The sequence below is a fragment of the Tasmannia lanceolata genome, unplaced genomic scaffold (genome assembly GCF_043159265.1).
Source record: "Tasmannia lanceolata isolate RefF3 unplaced genomic scaffold, GAP_Taslan_0.1 ptg000003l, whole genome shotgun sequence".
NCBI classification, from domain to species: Eukaryota; Viridiplantae; Streptophyta; class Magnoliopsida; order Canellales; family Winteraceae; genus Tasmannia; species Tasmannia lanceolata.
Genome location: NW_027518680.1, coordinates 61,660,911 through 61,680,522, shown reverse-complemented (window position 1 = coordinate 61,680,522; position 19,612 = coordinate 61,660,911). Strand labels below are relative to the sequence as shown.

Below are 19,612 nucleotides of genomic sequence, written 5' to 3'. Positions count from 1 at the left end.
GGATAAAGGAATGATGGAACTGCATAAAGCTAAAGATACGTATCACCGACACTCTTCTTAGATGCAGGAACAATAGATAGATGATGCCCTCACGATCCTATTTTGATAGTGGCACTCCTTTCACTATTTAACTAAATTACTCAAATTTTTGATAGATAGTGGAGAACCCATTTGGGAATTATTAGAAAAATGATTGAACATCATTAGATTTCTTCAAGAGAACAATGATTGTACCTAACGGATCTGCTACTTGTATGGTGATATGGTGCATGAATAATCTTTCCCACTCAGTAGGATGATGTTAATCCTCTATAGATTGGAGGGTTAATTAAGAAGGTCATATGGAGATGATCTACAACGTATAGCCTATTTATGTTGTGGCCCAACAAATGAACGGTTTGGATCATCCTATAAAGTGGGCCTACTTACAAAAGTGTAAAATGAAGAAAGGAGTTCCAATATCATTTCCCAACTAAAAACAGAACTGTTTTCCTTTCAGCCGAAAATTCAAACTAGTTCAAGATATAGAATGGACAATTCAAACTCTAAAATACAGAAACCCCTATAACTTACAAACACATACATTTCATCTTTTTACTGTATTATTTACCACTAGGAAGAACTTGATGCTGTACCATTCTGACAGAAGGCAAATGTATTCTCATCCATGGCTTCAACAACAAAATGAGCCATAATTTGGTCAGAAAAAACCATATTCTCCTGGCACAAAAACTCCATACTAAAAACCCTCTCCACCTCCCTATAAAAATCATGCACAAAAACATGGGTCATACCACTCCTCTTCTTATTTCTCCCTAACACGCCGGCGGTGAAAATCGCAGACATCCGGCCGGGGGACGACGGCGAATAACCCCTTGGCCCATCAACCAAAATAACATCCCAATCCACTTCATAAATATGATTAGGAAGATCATTAATTCCTAACTTACAATCCGAAAATAGTAGATTTTGAACAGGCCTGCACTCGTTATGAACTTGTTCCTTTGTAGAATCCAAAAGCTCCCACATTTGGCTCACTTTGGTGGTGAATTGAACATCATAAGCTTCTATGTTTGGGTGTTTTTCTTCGAATTTGGAGATTAAATATTCGTTCTCGTCGAGAAAGACGGTTCGACCTGTAAAAATATAAATGTTAAATAGCATCATAACTGGTTGCTTAACATGATATCAGAGCGTGGGCAATCCTAAAAATAGGGGTCATGAGGTGGAGTGTCAGAGTATAAAAGATTAAATAACACCATTTCCAACTGCTTAAGCTTTTGGAGTAATTGGTTGATTCACATACCGTTATAGTTGAGGGCTTTGTAGAGGAGAGTTTCCAAGCCGAGGCCGAATATGAGGAAGTTTGAAGGGGAAGAGTGTCGGAGGGCGTCGGAGATTGATCGGAGGTGGGTTGAGGACATCCGTCCGGTGGCGTTGGAGGAAGAGTGGTAGTGGAGGAGGGCTGTGATGGCCTCCGCCGGAAGTGGAGTTTTTTTCGCCGGAAAAGAAGATGAAGAGGAGTATGAAATGGGTGTTTCTCTCATGGTGAGAAGAGTAAAGAAAAAGATGAATGTGAAGAAGGAGAAGAAAATGAGAAGCCATAGACGGTGAGAGGTTGCTTGTTTTTGTAAGGAGGGATGATGGAAGAGAATCAGTTTTGCACTGTTAGTACTGTTCTTCATTGAGATGGGTGTCTCTTTGAATTGGATTTCTTTCTTTTTCTTTCTGTGATGGGATTTGGATTTTGAGGGTGTTAATAGTGGAGCTTTCAAATTTTCAATCAAGGTAAAATGAGTTAGTTGTGAGAAAAAGATGGAGACTTCGTGAAATTGGGTTAGGAGATAGGAGTGTGGGGTCAAGGAAAGGGAGGGATTGAGTAACAAGAAGCAAGCAAGAGGTCGCTGTTCTTCACCCTCTTTTGTTTGGGAAGTGATATATTAGCCCCTCCTTTTCTTCCTCGGGCCACTCCAATCTAATGAAGTTTCCTAGCCAGGGAACTTCGCCGAACAGCATTTCGCAGGTGAATTTTGCATGGATTTTGTCTTATTCGATCAGAGAATTTATATGGACGATCGTGGCGCATGATTGTTCAGCCCAAAAATATCGTTGGTCCAAAGTTGTCTGGGTCAGTGTTTAATAACTCCTTGACTCGACAAGGCAGAGTCAACTCCTTTTTGCCTTGGCCGTGTTCCGCGTTGCATCACATCTGCGTTCCACATGTTGCCCTACAGAGTCAATAAACTCCTTTGACTCTTCTAAGTTATGAACGTGTCAACCGCATCAACTGTGTTCTTGGCTGCGTGCGCACCGAGTCGACAAGGATTTTTCTTGGCCACGTTCTGCGTCATATCCACATTTTTAAACACTGGTTTGAGTCATCTATACCATTCATTTGTTGGTCCACGATGTAGACAGGGTGTGTCCGAAAAATCTTCTCGGGAGGATTATCCTAACCCTCTGATCCATGGAGGTTTCTATACTGTGCTATCAAATTTTAAACTTGCACAAATTGAAGGGTTAGGATCACTCTATGGGAGAAGATTTTCTAAGCACCTATCTACCTAAGGGTCCTACAAATGAATTGTTTGGATCACCCAAACGATGGGCACCACTGTATATTTTGGGCTGTATGTTCATGTGTAGGGCTGCAACTCGAGCCGGGTAAAACCCGACCCGCATCGACCCGACCCGAAAATAGCCTGGATCGGGTTCAGGTTTCATGGGTTTCGGATCGAGCCGGGTTCAGCATTCAAAAGCCCGCATGAATCTCGGGTCGAGTCGGGTTTGAAGGGGCCCGACCCGACCCGAGTTACATAAGTTATAGTATGTACATTTTTTTCTATTGTTAGTTAAAAGTTAAAGGGATAATTACATTTACACCCCCTCTAGTTTCTGACACATCCACTTCCACCCCTATAGTTTAAAACGTGACAAATACACCCTTGTAGTTTCAATTTGTTTAAGGTAGGCCCCCTCAGCTGAAGGTTCGTCCATAGATTGAAGGGTTAGGATGATCCGATGGAGCTGATTTTTTGGCACACCCTAATTATGTCAGGACCCATCAAATGAACGCTTTGGATCATCCAAATAATGTGGGCCCACATTATTTGGATGATTTTTTGGTAGTGTTTGGATTCGGGTAAGGGCCCACATTATTTGGATGATCCAAAGCGTTCATTTGATGGGTCCTGACATAGATATGGTGTGCCCAAAAAATCAGCTCCATCGGATCATCCTAACCCTTCAATCTATGGACGAACCTTCAGCTGAAGGGGCAAACCTTAAACAAATTGAAACTACAGGGGTGTATTTGTCACGTTTTAAACTATAGGGGTGGAAGTGGATGTGTCAGAAACTAGAGGGGGTGTAAATGTAATCATCCCAAAGTTAAAAGTGAAAACCCACGCACCCACTGTTACTGTATGTGAGTGTAATTTCTGCTTCTATGAGTTGAGTTGATTCAAGTGTTTGATTCAGCATTGTTTGATTGTAATTACAACATTGTTTGATTACAGCATTGGTTGATTCAAGTGTGATGTGAGTGTAATTACATCATTGTTTGATTCAAGTGTAATGTGAGTGTAATTTCTGCTTCTATGAGTTGAGTTGCCTTGCCAAACAAGAATTTTTCTTAAAAATTTGCGTCAACGTGAAAAAACCCGACCCGACCCGAACCGGCCCGAGATTTATCATGGGTAGGGCCGGGTTTGGGAATCGTGGGTTTTCCGAAAAAAAACCCGACCCGAGTTGCAGCCCTATGAACAATCATGCGCCACGATCGTCCACCATATAATTTCTCATTCATTTAATTCATGTAAGGTGGTTGTTCTATCCTGCAACATGCAACAGTCAGCCGCAAAATGCCTTTGGCCAAATTCCCTAACAAATTACGTGTAATTATGATTCGTGGCCTCGGAAAGAAAAGGGGGCGAATTTATCATTTGCCTTTTTTTCTCTTTTTCAACTGAGATGTCGGAGCAACCTTACAAAAAATAGTACAAGGGCTAGGCAGACAGTACCGAGGGGATCAATGGTGACAATCAATTCTACAATGTGAAATGGAGACCGTTGATGGCCGCCATGATTTTGGGTCCCATGAATATCGGACGTTCCATTTTTAAGATAAAAAATGATGTGAAAAATCAATGGTTTTGATTTTCTCGGAGGAAAGTTGGCAGAGGCTAGAAGGATTAAGGCCTATGGATCATCCGATGAAGATTTTTCTCGACAGAATTTTGCCGGAATTGTAATCGGGTGGTCGGATCAACGGTCCGATCATGAAGATCTGGCACAATTTACCCAGAAAGTGTTTCTTAGGAAAGAGCCTAACAAGGAGTCTTCTAGTATTTTTATTTAAACAGGTTCCGTAGTTTCCCCCTTAAGACTCGTTTTACATATAAGAATTGGTAGCCTGAGTGTCACTGTCCAAAATTAAAAAGAAGGGAATGACTGCTGAAGGTTGGGGAGGGGTGTTTGGTTCTATGGAAAAAATTATAAAATGCAATGTTCTTTAATACAATTCTAGGGGTCAAGTAGGTTTGTAGTTTTCCTTGAAAAATAAGGAAAAGATTTTGATTTTAGGAAAAATATTCCTTTGAAAATAAGTCTACCAAATACTTGAAAACTCATTTCCATGGGGAAAAAATCCCCCAAAAAATTTCCATATCCAAACCACCCCTTAGGTAGTAAGTTGTAACAAGCTAGTAGGAAAGGTTTAAATTTAATACAACAGGTAAAATCAGTCATTGGATCCTAACTATTTGGGTCCCAAGTAGAAAATGTGTAATTGTGACCATTGATCTCGGGTATTATCACGAAAAACACTACGGTGCCATTTGGACGCGCGAATTTTAGAATTTTGGATTTCCTCGAAATAGTAGTTGGGAGACGAGAGAAGGAGGAGACCGGCTACTTCACTTCTCTTTAGAATCTTGGATTTTATGTAAGAAATCCAAGTTTTAGAAATCTCTCCCACGTCCTTAGATTTCTAAACCTAGAAAGATGGATGATCCCGTACTCTCTTGCTGACGGAAGGAAGGGCGAGAAAACAGAAAATGATGGCTGGTCCCCTTCTTCTCTCGTCTCCCAACTACGATTTGGAGGACATCCAAGATTCTAAATTCGCGTATCCAAACGGCACCTACATGTTCTAGTCCCATGTCGAACGGACATCCCATCCTCCTTATGATTAAGCAATACAGAAATAGCCTTTGTTGGCATAACCTTGGATGAGACGTTTTTCATATCTATATGAAATACTTGTGGCCCAATGATGATCATTTTAAAATTCCGTTCACAAATTTTATACCTAATTTAAACTTTAAAAGAGAGTAAACTTTGTTTTATGCCCATGTTACGATTTGTACTTATACACCTATCTTTCAACGTAAAAAATGGGTGTAAAAGAATTACATCCAAAGAAACATAGCTTGAGAATAAAATGAGCTTGTAGAGTTTTTCACTAAAAACTTGTTTTACGCGTGGGAATTGGTAGCGTGAATGTCACTGTCAACGAAGAAAAAGAAAAAAAGAAAAAAAAAAAAAAAGGTTGTTGAGGGATCTTAAAATAAGGGATTGACACCCTCGAGGCACGTTTGGAAACCATGGTTTTAAATTTCGACAATTTCAGATTTCGGTGGGGACCGAAACCGAAATTCGCTGAAATTCCAAATTTCGCCAATGACCAAATTTCGGAATTTTTGGTCCAAAATTTCGGAAATTTCAAAATTTCAAACCCAAATTCTGAAAGTTAATACTAAATTTAGGACCGAAATTTCTGATTTCGGTGGAGTCTGAAATAGGTACCGAAACCGAAATTTTAAACCTTGTTGGCAACCATGAAAAAATATTTCATGGAATATTCACAGGCAAAGCTGTGAAGTGTAAAAGATTTGCTAAGGACAGAAGGAAGGGAATTAATGAGGCACAAGTGGAGAGAGTATGAGAAATACCTACAAAACACGAAAAAAATAGGGAAATGTTATCAGCATTACTGTATTTTGAAGAGGGCACTCCTGACTTTATTCAAAGTACGGTATGGCCCGCACCATAGGAAGATCCAAACCGTCCATTAGATGGGCCACAGGTTGTGCCCCAAAAATCATTACCATAGTTGATCCTAACTCACCGATCTGAATGTTAGAGGATTGATCCTAACCCTCTATAGATCGGAGGGTTAGGATCAACCTATGGAAATATATTTTTGGGCACAACCTAGGCTGTGGCCCATCTAATGGACGGTTTGGACATTCCTATGGTGTGGGCCATACCGTACTCTGAATAAAGTGAGGAGTGCCCTCATCAAAATACAGTAGTGCTGATAACATGCTCCCCTCTTCCATCCTCTTTCTCTCTCTCTCTCTCCCCCAACTCTCACAACTGACCCTACTATTATGTTAACTTTTTTCTTTAATTTAAGAATAATTCATTAATAAATTCAAATTTATTTTTTTAGTTTAGTTTATACAAAAATTCTTTATATTTTAAATTGAAGAGAAGTGTCTCTTCAGTGATCTTCTTCAAATCCTATAAATATATGTATCTATATTTGTATTCCACTTTGTTTTCTCTCTCAAGGCAAACATTTGGGTGTTCGCATGGCTATCGGGCTGTTTGAGTCCGCACATCCTAGACCGGAATTGTTATATCCTGGAGGCATATGTTGGAGACCCATTTGCACCGTCGATTAATCGAATGTGGAGGTGATATTTGCCTTAACACTACAAGAAAAGGGACATTCACCGACGGTCATGACCGTCGGTGTTTATACCAATGAATGTCGGTGTAACTTACACCGACACTTTTAGTGAACGTTGATGATGCTACCGTGCCTAACTGTATATACCGACGTTTATTGAAAAATGTCGGTGATACCATTTATACCGGCGTTTATGAACGTCGTTATAAATAAAAATCAAACGTTCCTGTTAAGGTAATCGCCGACGCTTTAAGAAACCGTCGGTGTATATAATATTACACCGACGGTCACGACCGTCGTTAAATCCCAAGTGGCCTTTACTCGACCTATAAGTCCACTCCTTTACTATTGATTATTTCTCCATTTTAAGACTAGATTACATGTGGGTTATTGTGTCATTTCTTTTGTTTTATTAGTATAATCCAAAATCTCCAAGCATTTACACAAACATAATATTCCATGGAATATTTTATTCATGGTAAACAAACATGCCTTAGGTTCCACTTGGATGTATGCAATTGAGAAGTAAAAGGAAATGTAAATAGATTTCCATTTCTTTACTTTCCTTTTCAATTAAACTTGCTAACGTAATAGTCCATGATTTTTTTCCATAGATTTTTTTTTTTTTTCATAATTTTTCCCTAGATCCAATACCCCTTTGGATTTTCAAGTTATTTCCACGGTAAGTGGGTCAATTGAATATGTACAAAGTCCAACTAGTTTAACCGTTAAATCAGGCAGAAATTCGCCATCCATAACCCCACCCCCCCCAAAATTCCTTCTACAAATAACTTACTCCGACCCATCTTACCCATGTAATTTCACGTAATTCAAAGCAGTTTGGTGAAAGCTAGTAAAAGCAAGGAAATGATATCCACATTGACTTGTCTTGAGAGTGACAGACCTCCTACTCTTTGCCCGTGATTACCGTAAAAATAGAAATAACATAGACAGAACCTCAGCTTTATTTTGCACTTGAACACTCTTTGAATTGCAGGAATTTTTTAGAAAAGGTAGGAAAGGAAAAATATTACTAAAAGTTCCTATATGTTTACGAACAAAAAAGGAACAACTTGAAGCTTTGAAAAATATGTTTAGATGCCAATGACAAAAAATACATGGGTTGAAGTAAGGCCACTTTAGGATACCCAAAAGATTTAGATTTGGATTTCTCACATTTGCAGTTGAGATTTGGAACTGGATCGAATCCTTAGATTTCGAAATCAGCTACAACAGTGAAAAAAAAAATCTGATTTTCAAATCTGTTATGCAAGACATTATTTGGAAATTAATATTTGTGGCAATTACCTTCACCCTCGCTGCTCCCCGACCTTGCTGCTGCAGCAGCCAAACCTCTCTCTCTCTCCTACAACACGAGCATGAGGATGATTGATGTATTTTGTATTCATAACTCAAATCCAAATCCAAATACAAAAACATGAGGTATCCAAACCGTATTTTTGATGGGCGATAACATAAATAGATTGTGCCCAAAAAATTATTTACGTATGATGATTTCAACCCTCCATTTATAGAGGTTTCCATAATATTCATTTCCTCTATATATCGAAGGGCTATGATCATCCTTCTGAAAATATTTTTTGGGCCCAACCTATTCACATTGTGGCCCATCAAATGGACGGTTTGATCATCCAATGGTGTAGACCCTACAGTACTGTTAGAAAAATAAGGGACTACACCATATAATTTCTCCTCTTATAAAGTCTGCTGTCTTTGGATCAAATATAAAGGGCAGGACCCTCCCAACTACGTGAGAACATACCGTATATCATTGGAAGTTCAACCATCTTTGGACGATAGGCCTATTGGCCGAGTCACTAATTGTCATGGTCCTAAGTAGGTGCCAGCCTAGGTATGGGACTAGTGAGACCCAGCCTGGTATGAAACATGTTTAAAGGTCCTAGCCTAACTCCTAGCCTATACGTTAATCAGGAAAAGACAAAAGAATAATAACGAAAACATAATTGTTGAATGGTCGAGGACCATCTCTCTGGGAGCGTGACCATTTCTTTATATATTTTTCCTTCGTAAAACCGCCCACAATTATTCCTCATTTTTGGTAAAAACCTGTCATAACTGCTTATAATCACCATTTGAAATCTGATAATTCGGCTTGGCAAGACAAAACTTATTTTATTTTAAAAAAGGTGGTTGATGCAAAACATGTAGCGTGGATCAAATCTTTTATTTTTTATTTTTTATTTTTGTCATTTTATTTATAGTATTTTTTGGCATCAAATCTTGTTCTTTTGGCATGATTTTGGTGTTTTTTAGAAAGATTTTTAGATTACCTATCTAAAGAGCCCAAGATTACACGATTTGGATTTGATTTGGCTAAGTTATAGGCATTTTACGGATATTGTATAGATACATTACGGGATTGCTATTTTAAGAAAGTTTTAGTCATGTTTCTACTTTTTATTTATGTTGCTTTAGTTAGAAGAATGAAAATAATAGTTAGGCAAGAATTTAGGGTTGCTATTATTAGATTTTGGCTCTCTATATTATGTAATGGCTTGAGTAAAGAAAGATATATTTGAATAAAGTTTATTTTTGGGATATCACTTGTGAAGAGAGCATTGGCTCTTTCACGCGGGTGAAGGAGCTTGCCTCCTTTCACGTGTAATATTGGAGTTTTTCTCCAAACCATGGCATGGGTTTTCAAACCCCCACGAGATTATTTTAGTTGCTTCTTGTGTTTGATCTCTATCTTGGTGTTGCCTCTCACGCTCCCTGCATTAGTGGTGTAAAAAATATGTGATGAATCTCCTCTTGTTCCATGCATTTGTATCCAATGACAAATGGCTTTCATTTGTTGCAAATGCCAAATGATAAAAATTAAAAAGACGGCCTCTGGTGCTGTAAATACCCAAAAATACCCCATTTACAAAAATTCGTCCGACCCTTGTAAAGAGGGGCATTTTTGTCTTTGGGAATTACATTTGGTTAGGGCTTCCTAAGAAAGCCTATAAATACATTGCTTCATGGCTAAAACAAATCTTAAACGTTTTGTTCATCCTTGGAGAAAGAAATTAGAGAAAGAGAAGAAGAAAATCAAGGAGAACGCGATTTCGGAGTCGAAGCCGTGAATCAAGGTGAGATTTATGTCGGTTTTGTGTAAAAATTGTATAAGAATTTATGGATGAATTTAAAGATCCTCAATAAACTAAGAATTTAGTTCTGGAACTTTAAGAATCGAGGGTCGGTTTATGCCCTAAAAGCTTAGATTAATTACGATAAATAAATTTGAGATTTTTGGAGCGTTAAATTGGATTAGATGGATTCCTCTCGTCGATACGATTCCAACGAATCCAACAACGCGTGAATCAGAACTAAAACGAAGAAGTTATGGTCTTTTGAAGTTTTCGGGACGAATCTAGAATTCTCTCGAAAAACCCAGTCTGAGGCCTTCAGACTTTCGAAGGAAACCTTCGGACTTCCAAAGGGAGGCCAGTAGAATCAGTCCGAGGACTTCGGACTTCCGAAGGGGGTCCAGTAGTTTGGTTTGGGACGTTCGGACTTCCGAAGGTACCCATCGAACTTTCAAACAACATTTTCAGGTCTTGACCCTCGTGAGGTTAACGAGGAACATAATGCTTAGCTTTGGAATTGGACTTTGGAATTGTAGATTAGTTTAGTTATTTTAGATTCATTAGGAAGTGAGTATTTTGAATAAGATCTAAAGACTTTATTATATATTTTGTTTTGACTCAGGGGAGAGCTGAGATTTGATTTGACTGTATTGGGTCTGCAATTATTGAGACTTTAATATTTCAGTCATGAAATGCCAGATTTTCTACTCTTATTGCTTTGTAGCCTTGTACATATATGGGACTTCTCTTGCAAGTGTACGGCGTTGTCATGTCCTACGCCCAGGGTTGGGGTTTGGGGCTTGACAGGTCTAGAGATGGATGTCTATTTCCCAACTTGTATAGGGAAGAATCCATAGAAGAATCCATAAAAATAATGAAAAATCATAGAGAATTCAAGGAGACATTAGATTTCTACAAGGTCTTCTTTCTCTAGTACCAATTTATGTTTCTATAAATCAATATAGCCAACCAACTCTTCAAGATAGGAATCACCATGAATTCAGAAGCTCATCAACTTCATGTGTTCTTCCTCCCTTTCGTGGCTCATGGCCACATGATTCCCATGCTAGACTTGGCCATGCTATTTGGAGAATGTCGAGTGAAACAGCCTAATCACCACGCCTCTCAACGCCAATTTCATGCAAAAAACCATTGATCAAGCCAAGGAATTGGGTTACCAAATCCAACTCCACCTGATCCAAATCCGTTATTCTGAAGTTGGATTGCCCCATGGATGTGAGCTTTTCGATTCCATCACTACCAATGAGAAGTTTATTCATCTCTTAAAAGCCATTGAAAATCTCCACAAACCATTCGAGAAACTCATCCAAGAACACCACCCTGATTGCATCATCTCAGACTCGTTCCTCCCTTGGACTGTGGATGTTGCTAACAAGTTCAATATACCGAGGTTAGCCTTCAATGGAACCAGCTTCTTCTCCCTCTCTATTTCTGAAAGCATCAACCTATACGAACCCCACAAGAAGGTAGTGTGAAACAATCAATTATTCCAAAAGCTTATGCTATTAGAGATGATGATGTTATTTAATCATTTATTCTTCAACAGTCCCCCTGTCTGGCCCTCTTGGCCCCACATTTTATTTCGTTGGCCTTACATGTGGAAAATGTGGCCCCTCTATTGGGTTGGCATTACATATGGATTTTTAATATCAAAGAGTTGGGTTTTGAGCCGAAGACTTGCATTGAGGCAATTGCTCCAATACCATGTGAGGCAATTACTCTAAAATCTTAATCTATTCCTTGGATTAGTGATACAAAATCACTTGGGATTAACCTTTTTTTTTATGAAGAGGGTTTTATCTTTAGTTGGGAGCTTGATTTCAAAAAGAAGTTAGGTCTTTTTTTTTTCTCCACAAGAAAATGAATTTTCTCCCTCCAAAGGTTTTTCATCGTCTATTGCACGAGCATGGATCCATAATTATTGGGTTTCTTTTATGGTATTTTCTAGGTTGTGAAGACATTGTGAAGAGAGTTGGGTTTTCCTTGGGCCAGTTTCAAAAAGAGGGTGTCGGTGGGGTTTTTCACTATTAGTTGGAGTGGTTAGGGTTTTCGACCATGTTTGTATTTTCTCATTCTTATTAGTGAATTTCTACTTGCCAGATCGTCCGGGGATGTAGGTCAAGTGTCGAACTACGTAAATCTCTTGTGTCTCTGGATTTCTTATTGTCGTTCTTTATTTAACTGCACACTTGAATTGTTGCACACACACAACAGGATATTTGTTATTGTTTGCTTTGAGTAGTTTACGAGATAACCAGATCTCTAGCGGGCAAGTTTTCTTGCTGGAACACTATTACAGATAATGTTATTTAATCAGTTATAATTCAACAGGTAGCTTCTGACACTGAGCCCTTCATCGTACCTGATCTTCCACACCCAATTGAGCTTACAAGATCCCAAATGCTCGACTTTTCGAAAGATGACAATATTTTTGCCTACTTTATGGATCAAGCATTCAAGTCTGATCTTAAGAGCTTTGGCACCTTGATGAACATCTTCTATGAGTTGGAGACGGTTTACTTGAGCACTTCAAGAAGAAGATGGGTAGGAAGGCATGGCACATCGGCCCCGTGTCTATGCGGAATCGAAGCAACTTAGATCGGTCTAAGAGAGGGAAGAAATCTTCCATGGATGGAAGCAAGTGTTTGAACTGGCTAGATGAACAGGAACCCAGTTCAGTTATCTACATATGTTTTGGAAGCATTTCGCGGTTTTCTGAGCTTCAATTAGTAGAGATTGCAATGGCTTTGGGGTTTGTCTTGAATATAAAGGAGTTGTAGGGTTTTGAACCCAAGACCTTTCCTGTGGCAATTGCTTTGTTGCCATGTGAAACAACCAATTACACCAAAAGCTTAAAATATTAGAGATTGTGTTATTTAATCATTTATACTTCAACACTCCCCCCTCATGTGGCCCCTCCTGTTTTTGGGTTTGCGGTACACATGGCACATATGGCACATGTGGCCCCTTTTTTAGGTGGGCCTTGCATGCGGATTTTTAATATCAAGGAGTTGTGGGGTTTTGAACAGAGGATCTGTCGTAAGGGGTAGCTCTGATATATACCACGTGAAACAACCAATTACTCCAAAAGCTTAAGTCAACACTCCCCCTCACACGTGACCTCTCTTTTTTTTTTGGGTTGGTCCTACACGTGGGAAATGTAGCCCATCTTTGGGGTTGGCCATACAAGTGGATTCTTAATATCAAGGACTTGTGGGGTTTTGAACTCAGAACCTGCCGTGAGGCAATTGCTCTGATACCATGTGAAAAAACTATTTCTCCAAAAGCTAAAGCTAATAGAGATGGTGTTATTTAATCATTTATACTTCCAACAGGTAGCCTCTGATACCGAGAGTTTCATCGTACCAGGTCTTCCACACCCAATTGAGCTTACAAGATCCCAATTGCCTGACTTTAAGAAAGATGAGAACAATTTTGCCTACTTTATGGATCAAGTAGGGAAGTCTGATCTTAAGAGCTATGGAATCTTGATGAACAGTTTCTACGAGTTGGAGACAGTTTACGTTGAGCACTTAAAGAAGAAGATGGGTAGGAAGGCATGACACATCGGCCCCGTGTCTATGCGGAATCGAAGCAACTTAGATAGGTCTGAGAGAGGGAAGAAATCTTCCATGGATGGAAGCAAGTGTTTGAACTGGCCAGATGAAAAGAAACCCAGTTCAGTTATCTACATCTGCTTTGGGAGCATATGGAAGTTTTCTGAACTTCAATTGGTAGAGATTGCAATAGCTTTGGAAGAGTGCAACCAGCCATTCATTTGGGTTTTTAAAGGCAAAAATGGGGAAGAATCCATGAAATGGATGGATGAAAGAATGGAGGAAAGGTTGAATAAGAAAGGTCTAATTGTAAATGGGTGGGCACCTCAAATTCTAATACTTAACCATCCTGCAATTGGGTGTTTTGTGGCTCATTGGGGGTGGAATTCAATATTAGAGGGAGTGGTGGAGGGCACACCGATTGTTACTTGGCCATCGTTTGCAGGGCAATTCTACAATGAGAAGCTTTGCACACGGGTTTGAAGATTGGGGTTGAAGTAGGAACTCAGGTGTGGACTAGTTGGGAGGAAGAGAAAAAGGAGGTGATAAAGAGTGAGGGGATAAAGAAGGCGATAACTCGAGTCATGGGGGGAGGAGAGGAAGGAGTGTGGTTGAGGAAGAGAGCAAGGGAGTTCGGGGAGATGGCAAAAAAGGCTATGGAAGAAGGAGGATCTTCTCATGTTGACATGAGTAGTCTGATTGAGGAGCTCAATATTGTGAGATTAGAAAAGGAAAAGATTAAAGTGATGACTGTGTAGCAGGAGGATTTCGTCTGTTATGATTGAAGCACATGAGTCTTTGTGTGCTTAGGCATTCCTTCAATATTTTAGATTGGATGGGTGGTTGGTTTTTCTCTGATAGAATAAAAAATACAAGTTGATTTTGATTCCTTCTCAATAGCCACGAGATGATCATCTTAGGGTGATCTTTTTGTCGAGGATGCTCCTATTGCACTCGTAGTCTGTCAATTCGGTTGCATTCAACCTGACATGGCAAAAAAGAAAAGAAAAGAAAAACTTCTAGAGTGTTAAGTTGTCGGGAAATAATATGATTATGTTTAATTTCGAGGCTGGGATAACATCAGGTCCCTCTAGATAAAAAATGAATAGGGTTGGTTTAAGTTTTTTTTTCCGTATAAAAAAAGTTTGAAATTTTGGTTATATTTTCCTTTCCAATCCTTGCAGAGAGTAGTTCTGATCTGTTAAGAGTTCTGCCCGTGTTACGTGCATAGATGGCTCCCACTTGGATGAAATAAATTAGTTTAGATTTTGTTGCTTTTGTAGCTTGCTTTCTTAGTTATTTGGTATTGCTAGGACTCTTGGAGATAAGGATTATCTAGAGTAGGGGTTTTCTATAAGTAACTTGTATGCTGCCTTTCTTAGATCAATGAAGTAAATTATTCTAGAAAGTGTGTCATTGTGCACAAAGGAGGATCGATCATTCCCTCGAAGTGGATCAAGAGGCTGATCTTCCCTATGAGAAGATCAAATCCGTTACGAACCGATCTGGGTTCGTAACAGCCCGTCATAAACTCCAACAAATTAAGTCATGTTACATGCTTATCAGTTAACATGCGATTAGGCCTACACTATCTATATCTTTTCTAACTAGCTAGGGTGCCCCGAATATCCAGAATACCCTCATTTTTTTTGAAATGGCAATAATTATATATAGCAAATTTAGGAGGCCAAGATGGATCACCCATATCTACAATAGGAAGCAAGAAAGAAACAGGAACGAAGAAAAAACAAAATACAGAGAAAACCCCTTCTCAGGGAGGAAGGTGGTCGAACCACATAATAGAACCACCGGAGACACCACACTTAGCTAGCGCATCCGCCTTATCATTTGCCGATCTTCTAACATGTTGAAAGCCGATAGCGGACCCCGCAGTTAAGTCCTCAATCTCATAAAAAATGGAAAGAAATCTCCACGGAGGAGCCACCCCACCTTTCAGCCAACGAATCACATTTAACGAATCTCCCTTAACAATTGTCTGATCCATCAACCTTCTATCAATATTCAAAATGCCAAAATGTGCCGCCCTCACTTCCGCATCTGAGGAATCAGACACACCAATAGAGCCGTAGTATGCCCACATAACATCCCCCTTATCATTGTGACAAACCCCTCCCACTCCTGCCGGACCCGGATTGCCGGAACTCGCACCATCGAAATTAACCTTATACATGTTTTGAGCAGGGGCTTCCACCTTTGCAAAATAAGATCTCTGTGCTCAACACTAAAGCACACCTCCCGCCAACCTTCCCAAAGATCAAAAGCCGATACAAACCGGAAGGATGGGAGGCATATCACCCAAGATATAACCAAGGTGATGATCTTCAAGTAAATCCAATGAGGATTCATGGCTTTCCCCTCAAAGACTCTAGAGTTCCTCTCCTTCCATATAGACCACCACGTAGCTAGTAAACAAAAATTTCACAAGGTTTTTCCTTTTTCCTTCCAAGGAACCCCTCCCCATTGGTGCAATAGTGACGGAATAGATTTTGGAAAAATCCAACAAATCCCAAATCTCATGAAGATTAATTGCCATATGATCCTAGTGAACGAACAATGCATAAACAAGTGATCCACAGATTCCGCCTCATGCAGACATAGTGGGCAATGATCAATAAGCCACATACCACGGTTTCTCAGAAAATTAATAGTTTGTATTCTATCACGACAAACCGCCCAACTAAAGATACAAACTCTAGGTGGGCAATGAAATTTCCATACCTTTGCCAAACATGAAGGGTTAGAAATGGGCATAATACTTTTATAGAAAGATTTAACCGAGAAAGTCCCAGAAGGTTCCTCAATCCAAAGCCTTTTATCCTCCCCATCCTTTTAATGTAACATCCCTCAAGAAGGGCCCGCAGGCTAGAGACCAATTCCACCTCCCACTCAAAAAATGATCTTCTAAACCTAGGGTTCCACACAAGGACACCCTCATTCCACTCAAAGCAATCGCTAACAAAGGCCTCCCTATTTGAAGCCATATTGAATAGTCTCGAAAATCGACACTTAAAGGACACATCCTCACACCACACACTCTAAATCTAACCTTTAACTTGAAAAGAGAAGACATTTTAGAATGTCTCTCCAAACCGACAACCCTTTTTTTGCAAACAAGTCCAAGGATTCCCATCTCCCCATATCACATCCATACTTACTTCTAATGACCTTGACCCACCAACGATCATGCTCATCCCCAAATCTCCATAACCATTTACCCAAGAGCGCATGATTAAAATCTCTAATTCTCCTGATACCCAAACCAACCAACTTGATGGGGACACAAACCTCCTCCCATTTGACCAAAGCAATTCCTCTCTTATCCTCATTCCCACCCCACAAGAATCTCCTCTGGATCTGTTCAATCCTAAGGGAGACACTAACAGGGCATTTAAATAAAGACATGAAGTATATAGGTATATTGGACAATACCGCCTTAACCAGCACAAGCCTACCACCACGAGAAACAAGATTCCTTTTCCATGTACCTAATCTTCTCTCGATCCTCTCAACTATAGGAACCCACAGATCTTTATTCGGTCTACAAACCCCTAACAGAAGGCCCAATATGAGGAAGGCAACGCGTCCAGCTGACATCCCAGAATCACAGCAATTTCCAGAGCCCTCTCCTCAGGAATATTCAAAGCAAAAATTTTAGACTTGTGGAAATTAGATTTTTGGCCTGAAATGAGCTCATAGCATCTCAAAATGGCTTTTAAGTTTCTCACTTGCCCAATCTCTGGCTCACAAAATAATAATGTATCATCAGCAAATTGCAAGTGGGAGACCTCCACCTCCTCCAAGCCGATCCTGAATCCTCTAAAAAGATCAAGGCCACTTCCCATCGTCAGTAACCTACTAAGGATTTCCGCCACAATGACAAACAAGAAAGGGGATAAAGGATCCCCTTGTCTAAGCCCTCTAGACGACTTAAAGAAACCCTTTGGAGATCCATTAATGAGAATAGAAAACCAAGCAGATGACACACAACTCTTCATCCATGAACGCCATAGACATCCAAATCCCATACGCTCAAGAGAGTAATCCAGACATCCCCAATCCACTCTATCATAAGCTTTCTCCATGTCCAACTTACACAAGATGCCTTGCTTACGAAGTTTACGATATGAGTCAATAGCCTCATTTGCAATCAAGGAGCAATCTAAAATTTGTCTTTTTTCTACGAAAGCACATTGATAATCCGATATGATTGATGGAAGTACCCTTTTTAAGCGATCCGCTAAAACTTTAGCCAAAGCCTTATAAAGGCATCCCACAAGACTGATAGGCCTAAACTCCGATATCCTACTAGCACCCTCCACCTTAGGAATTAGAGCAATGAAAGTAGCCCCCGAACCTCTATCCAACTCCATACCTTGATGGAACTCATGAAAAAACACCACTAGGTCACCCTTGACATATTCCCAACAAGATTGGAAAAATGCCAAACAAAAGCCATCCGGCCCGGGAGCCTTATCTCTACTCAAAGAGAAAACATCCCTCTCAATCTCGTCGACCTCAAACGGATCCTCCAATTTCCTACTCTGATCACATTCTAAATGGTTAAAATCCACCCCCTCCGGAATAGGCTTCAATATACCATCTGATGTATGTAAGGCATTATAAAAGTTCAATATAGCACTCAAAATATCTTCCTTTCCGGAAACCACCGCCCCGTCCACCATCAATGAGACAATCCTATTACCCCTTCTTCTAGCACTTGCCATAGCATGAAAGTAAGCCGTATTTTTATCACATTCCTTCAGCCACTTGACCCTCGACTTTTGCCTCCAGGATATCTCTTCATGTAGAAGAATACTTTTATGTTCTTCCCGAAAACGCCCCAATTCCTCCCTAGAAACAATGTTCCCCAATCCCTCTTCCTCTAAATCTCCTAGATCTACAATCCTACTTTCCAACCAATTCTTTCTGCAAGAGTCGGACACTCTTTTCTCCTTAATCCATTCCTTCAACATCTTCTTAACAAATCTCAATTCTCTCCCTATTCTTACGTCTGCAGGCCCCTCAAAATTTTCAGAGGCCCACCATTTTCCCATCCTTTCCTCCATATTCGGATCCTGGAGCCATGCAATCTCAAATCGAAAAGGTGGGGGGGGGGGCCCAAGATTCTAACCTCGGATCCAGAAGAATAGGACAGTGATCTGAAACCGAATGAACCAGGGATTTTTGTATCACCTCAGGAGTCAAGCTCATCCACAATGGACATACAAGGAAGTGGTCAATCCTACTATGACTCTCTCCTCTATTCCACGTGAACCGAGCCCCAGATAACGGAAGATCGATTAACTCATGCTTAGAAATGAAATCAGCGAACAAGACCATATTTCTATTAGACCTCGTGCAAGCCACCCTATCACACGCAAATCTAATTTCATTAAAGTCTCCACCTAGACACCAAGGATGGGACCATCGCGCCCTAATCCCATCTAACTCCCCCCATAACAACCTTTTCTCCACCCTTAGAGAAGGCCCATAGACCTCAGACAAAACAACCCTCACCATGTCTTCCACCCTTTCCAGAACTACAGACAAGGAGAACCTACCCTTCCATTCCTCGACCACATTCCAATAAGACTCCTCCCAAGCAACCAAAATACCCCCAGAAAAGCCAATTGAACCCACAAAAGAAAAGCTCCACTGACCTGTGAGACCAATACTCCGAACAGTAACCTTATCTATAACCTCTAATTTGGTTTCTTGTAGACATACAAGACTCGGTTTACATCTTTTAACCATTTCCTTCACTTGAGCTCTCTTCGCCAAAGAACCCAATCCATTTACATTCCATGATAACGTCTTCATAAGGAAACAATTTTCACGTACTTTCTCCCTGACTTGACACTACTCAATGGAGAACTCTGCTTACCTCCCTCACTCTTCTTATCCCCATAGTTAACACCCGATTTCAATCTAGCCAACTCTCGGAGTGACTTCTTCGAAGATTCACTCCTGTGAGACTCGTTAACCTCTCCCCCAACCATATCCCTTAATTCAATCGACCGTATCATACCACGAAACTCCGGTAATGGTCCGAGGTATCTTACCCCCACCTTTCCACTAACATCTATCACCTTATCCACTGCCCTCTCCACTAACTCCATGTTACCCTCAGACCCCCTCAACCCCCTCTATCTCCTCGGGACTATTGGAATTTTCCCGCCCCAACAAAGCCCTCTTATCAA

The 19,612-nt window shown here is 40.2% G+C and overlaps 1 protein-coding gene and 1 pseudogene across 1 annotated transcript; one reads left to right on the top strand and one right to left on the bottom strand.

The window, feature by feature from the left end:
• Window positions 1-464: 464 nt before the first annotated feature.
• LOC143864043 (protein IRX15-LIKE-like) lies at window positions 465-1,869 on the bottom strand. The gene is made up of 2 exons (XM_077374865.1): window positions 1,307-1,869; window positions 465-1,136 (listed from the first exon to the last, which is right to left on the bottom strand). Exons 1-2 carry the CDS (start codon window positions 1,683-1,685, stop codon window positions 613-615), a joined length of 903 nt encoding a protein of 300 aa, XP_077230980.1. The 5' UTR covers window positions 1,686-1,869; the 3' UTR covers window positions 465-612.
• Window positions 1,870-10,952: 9,083 nt separating this feature from the next.
• On the top strand, window positions 10,953-14,149 carry LOC143869998 (scopoletin glucosyltransferase-like; annotated as a pseudogene).
• Window positions 14,150-19,612: the final 5,463 nt, after the last annotated feature.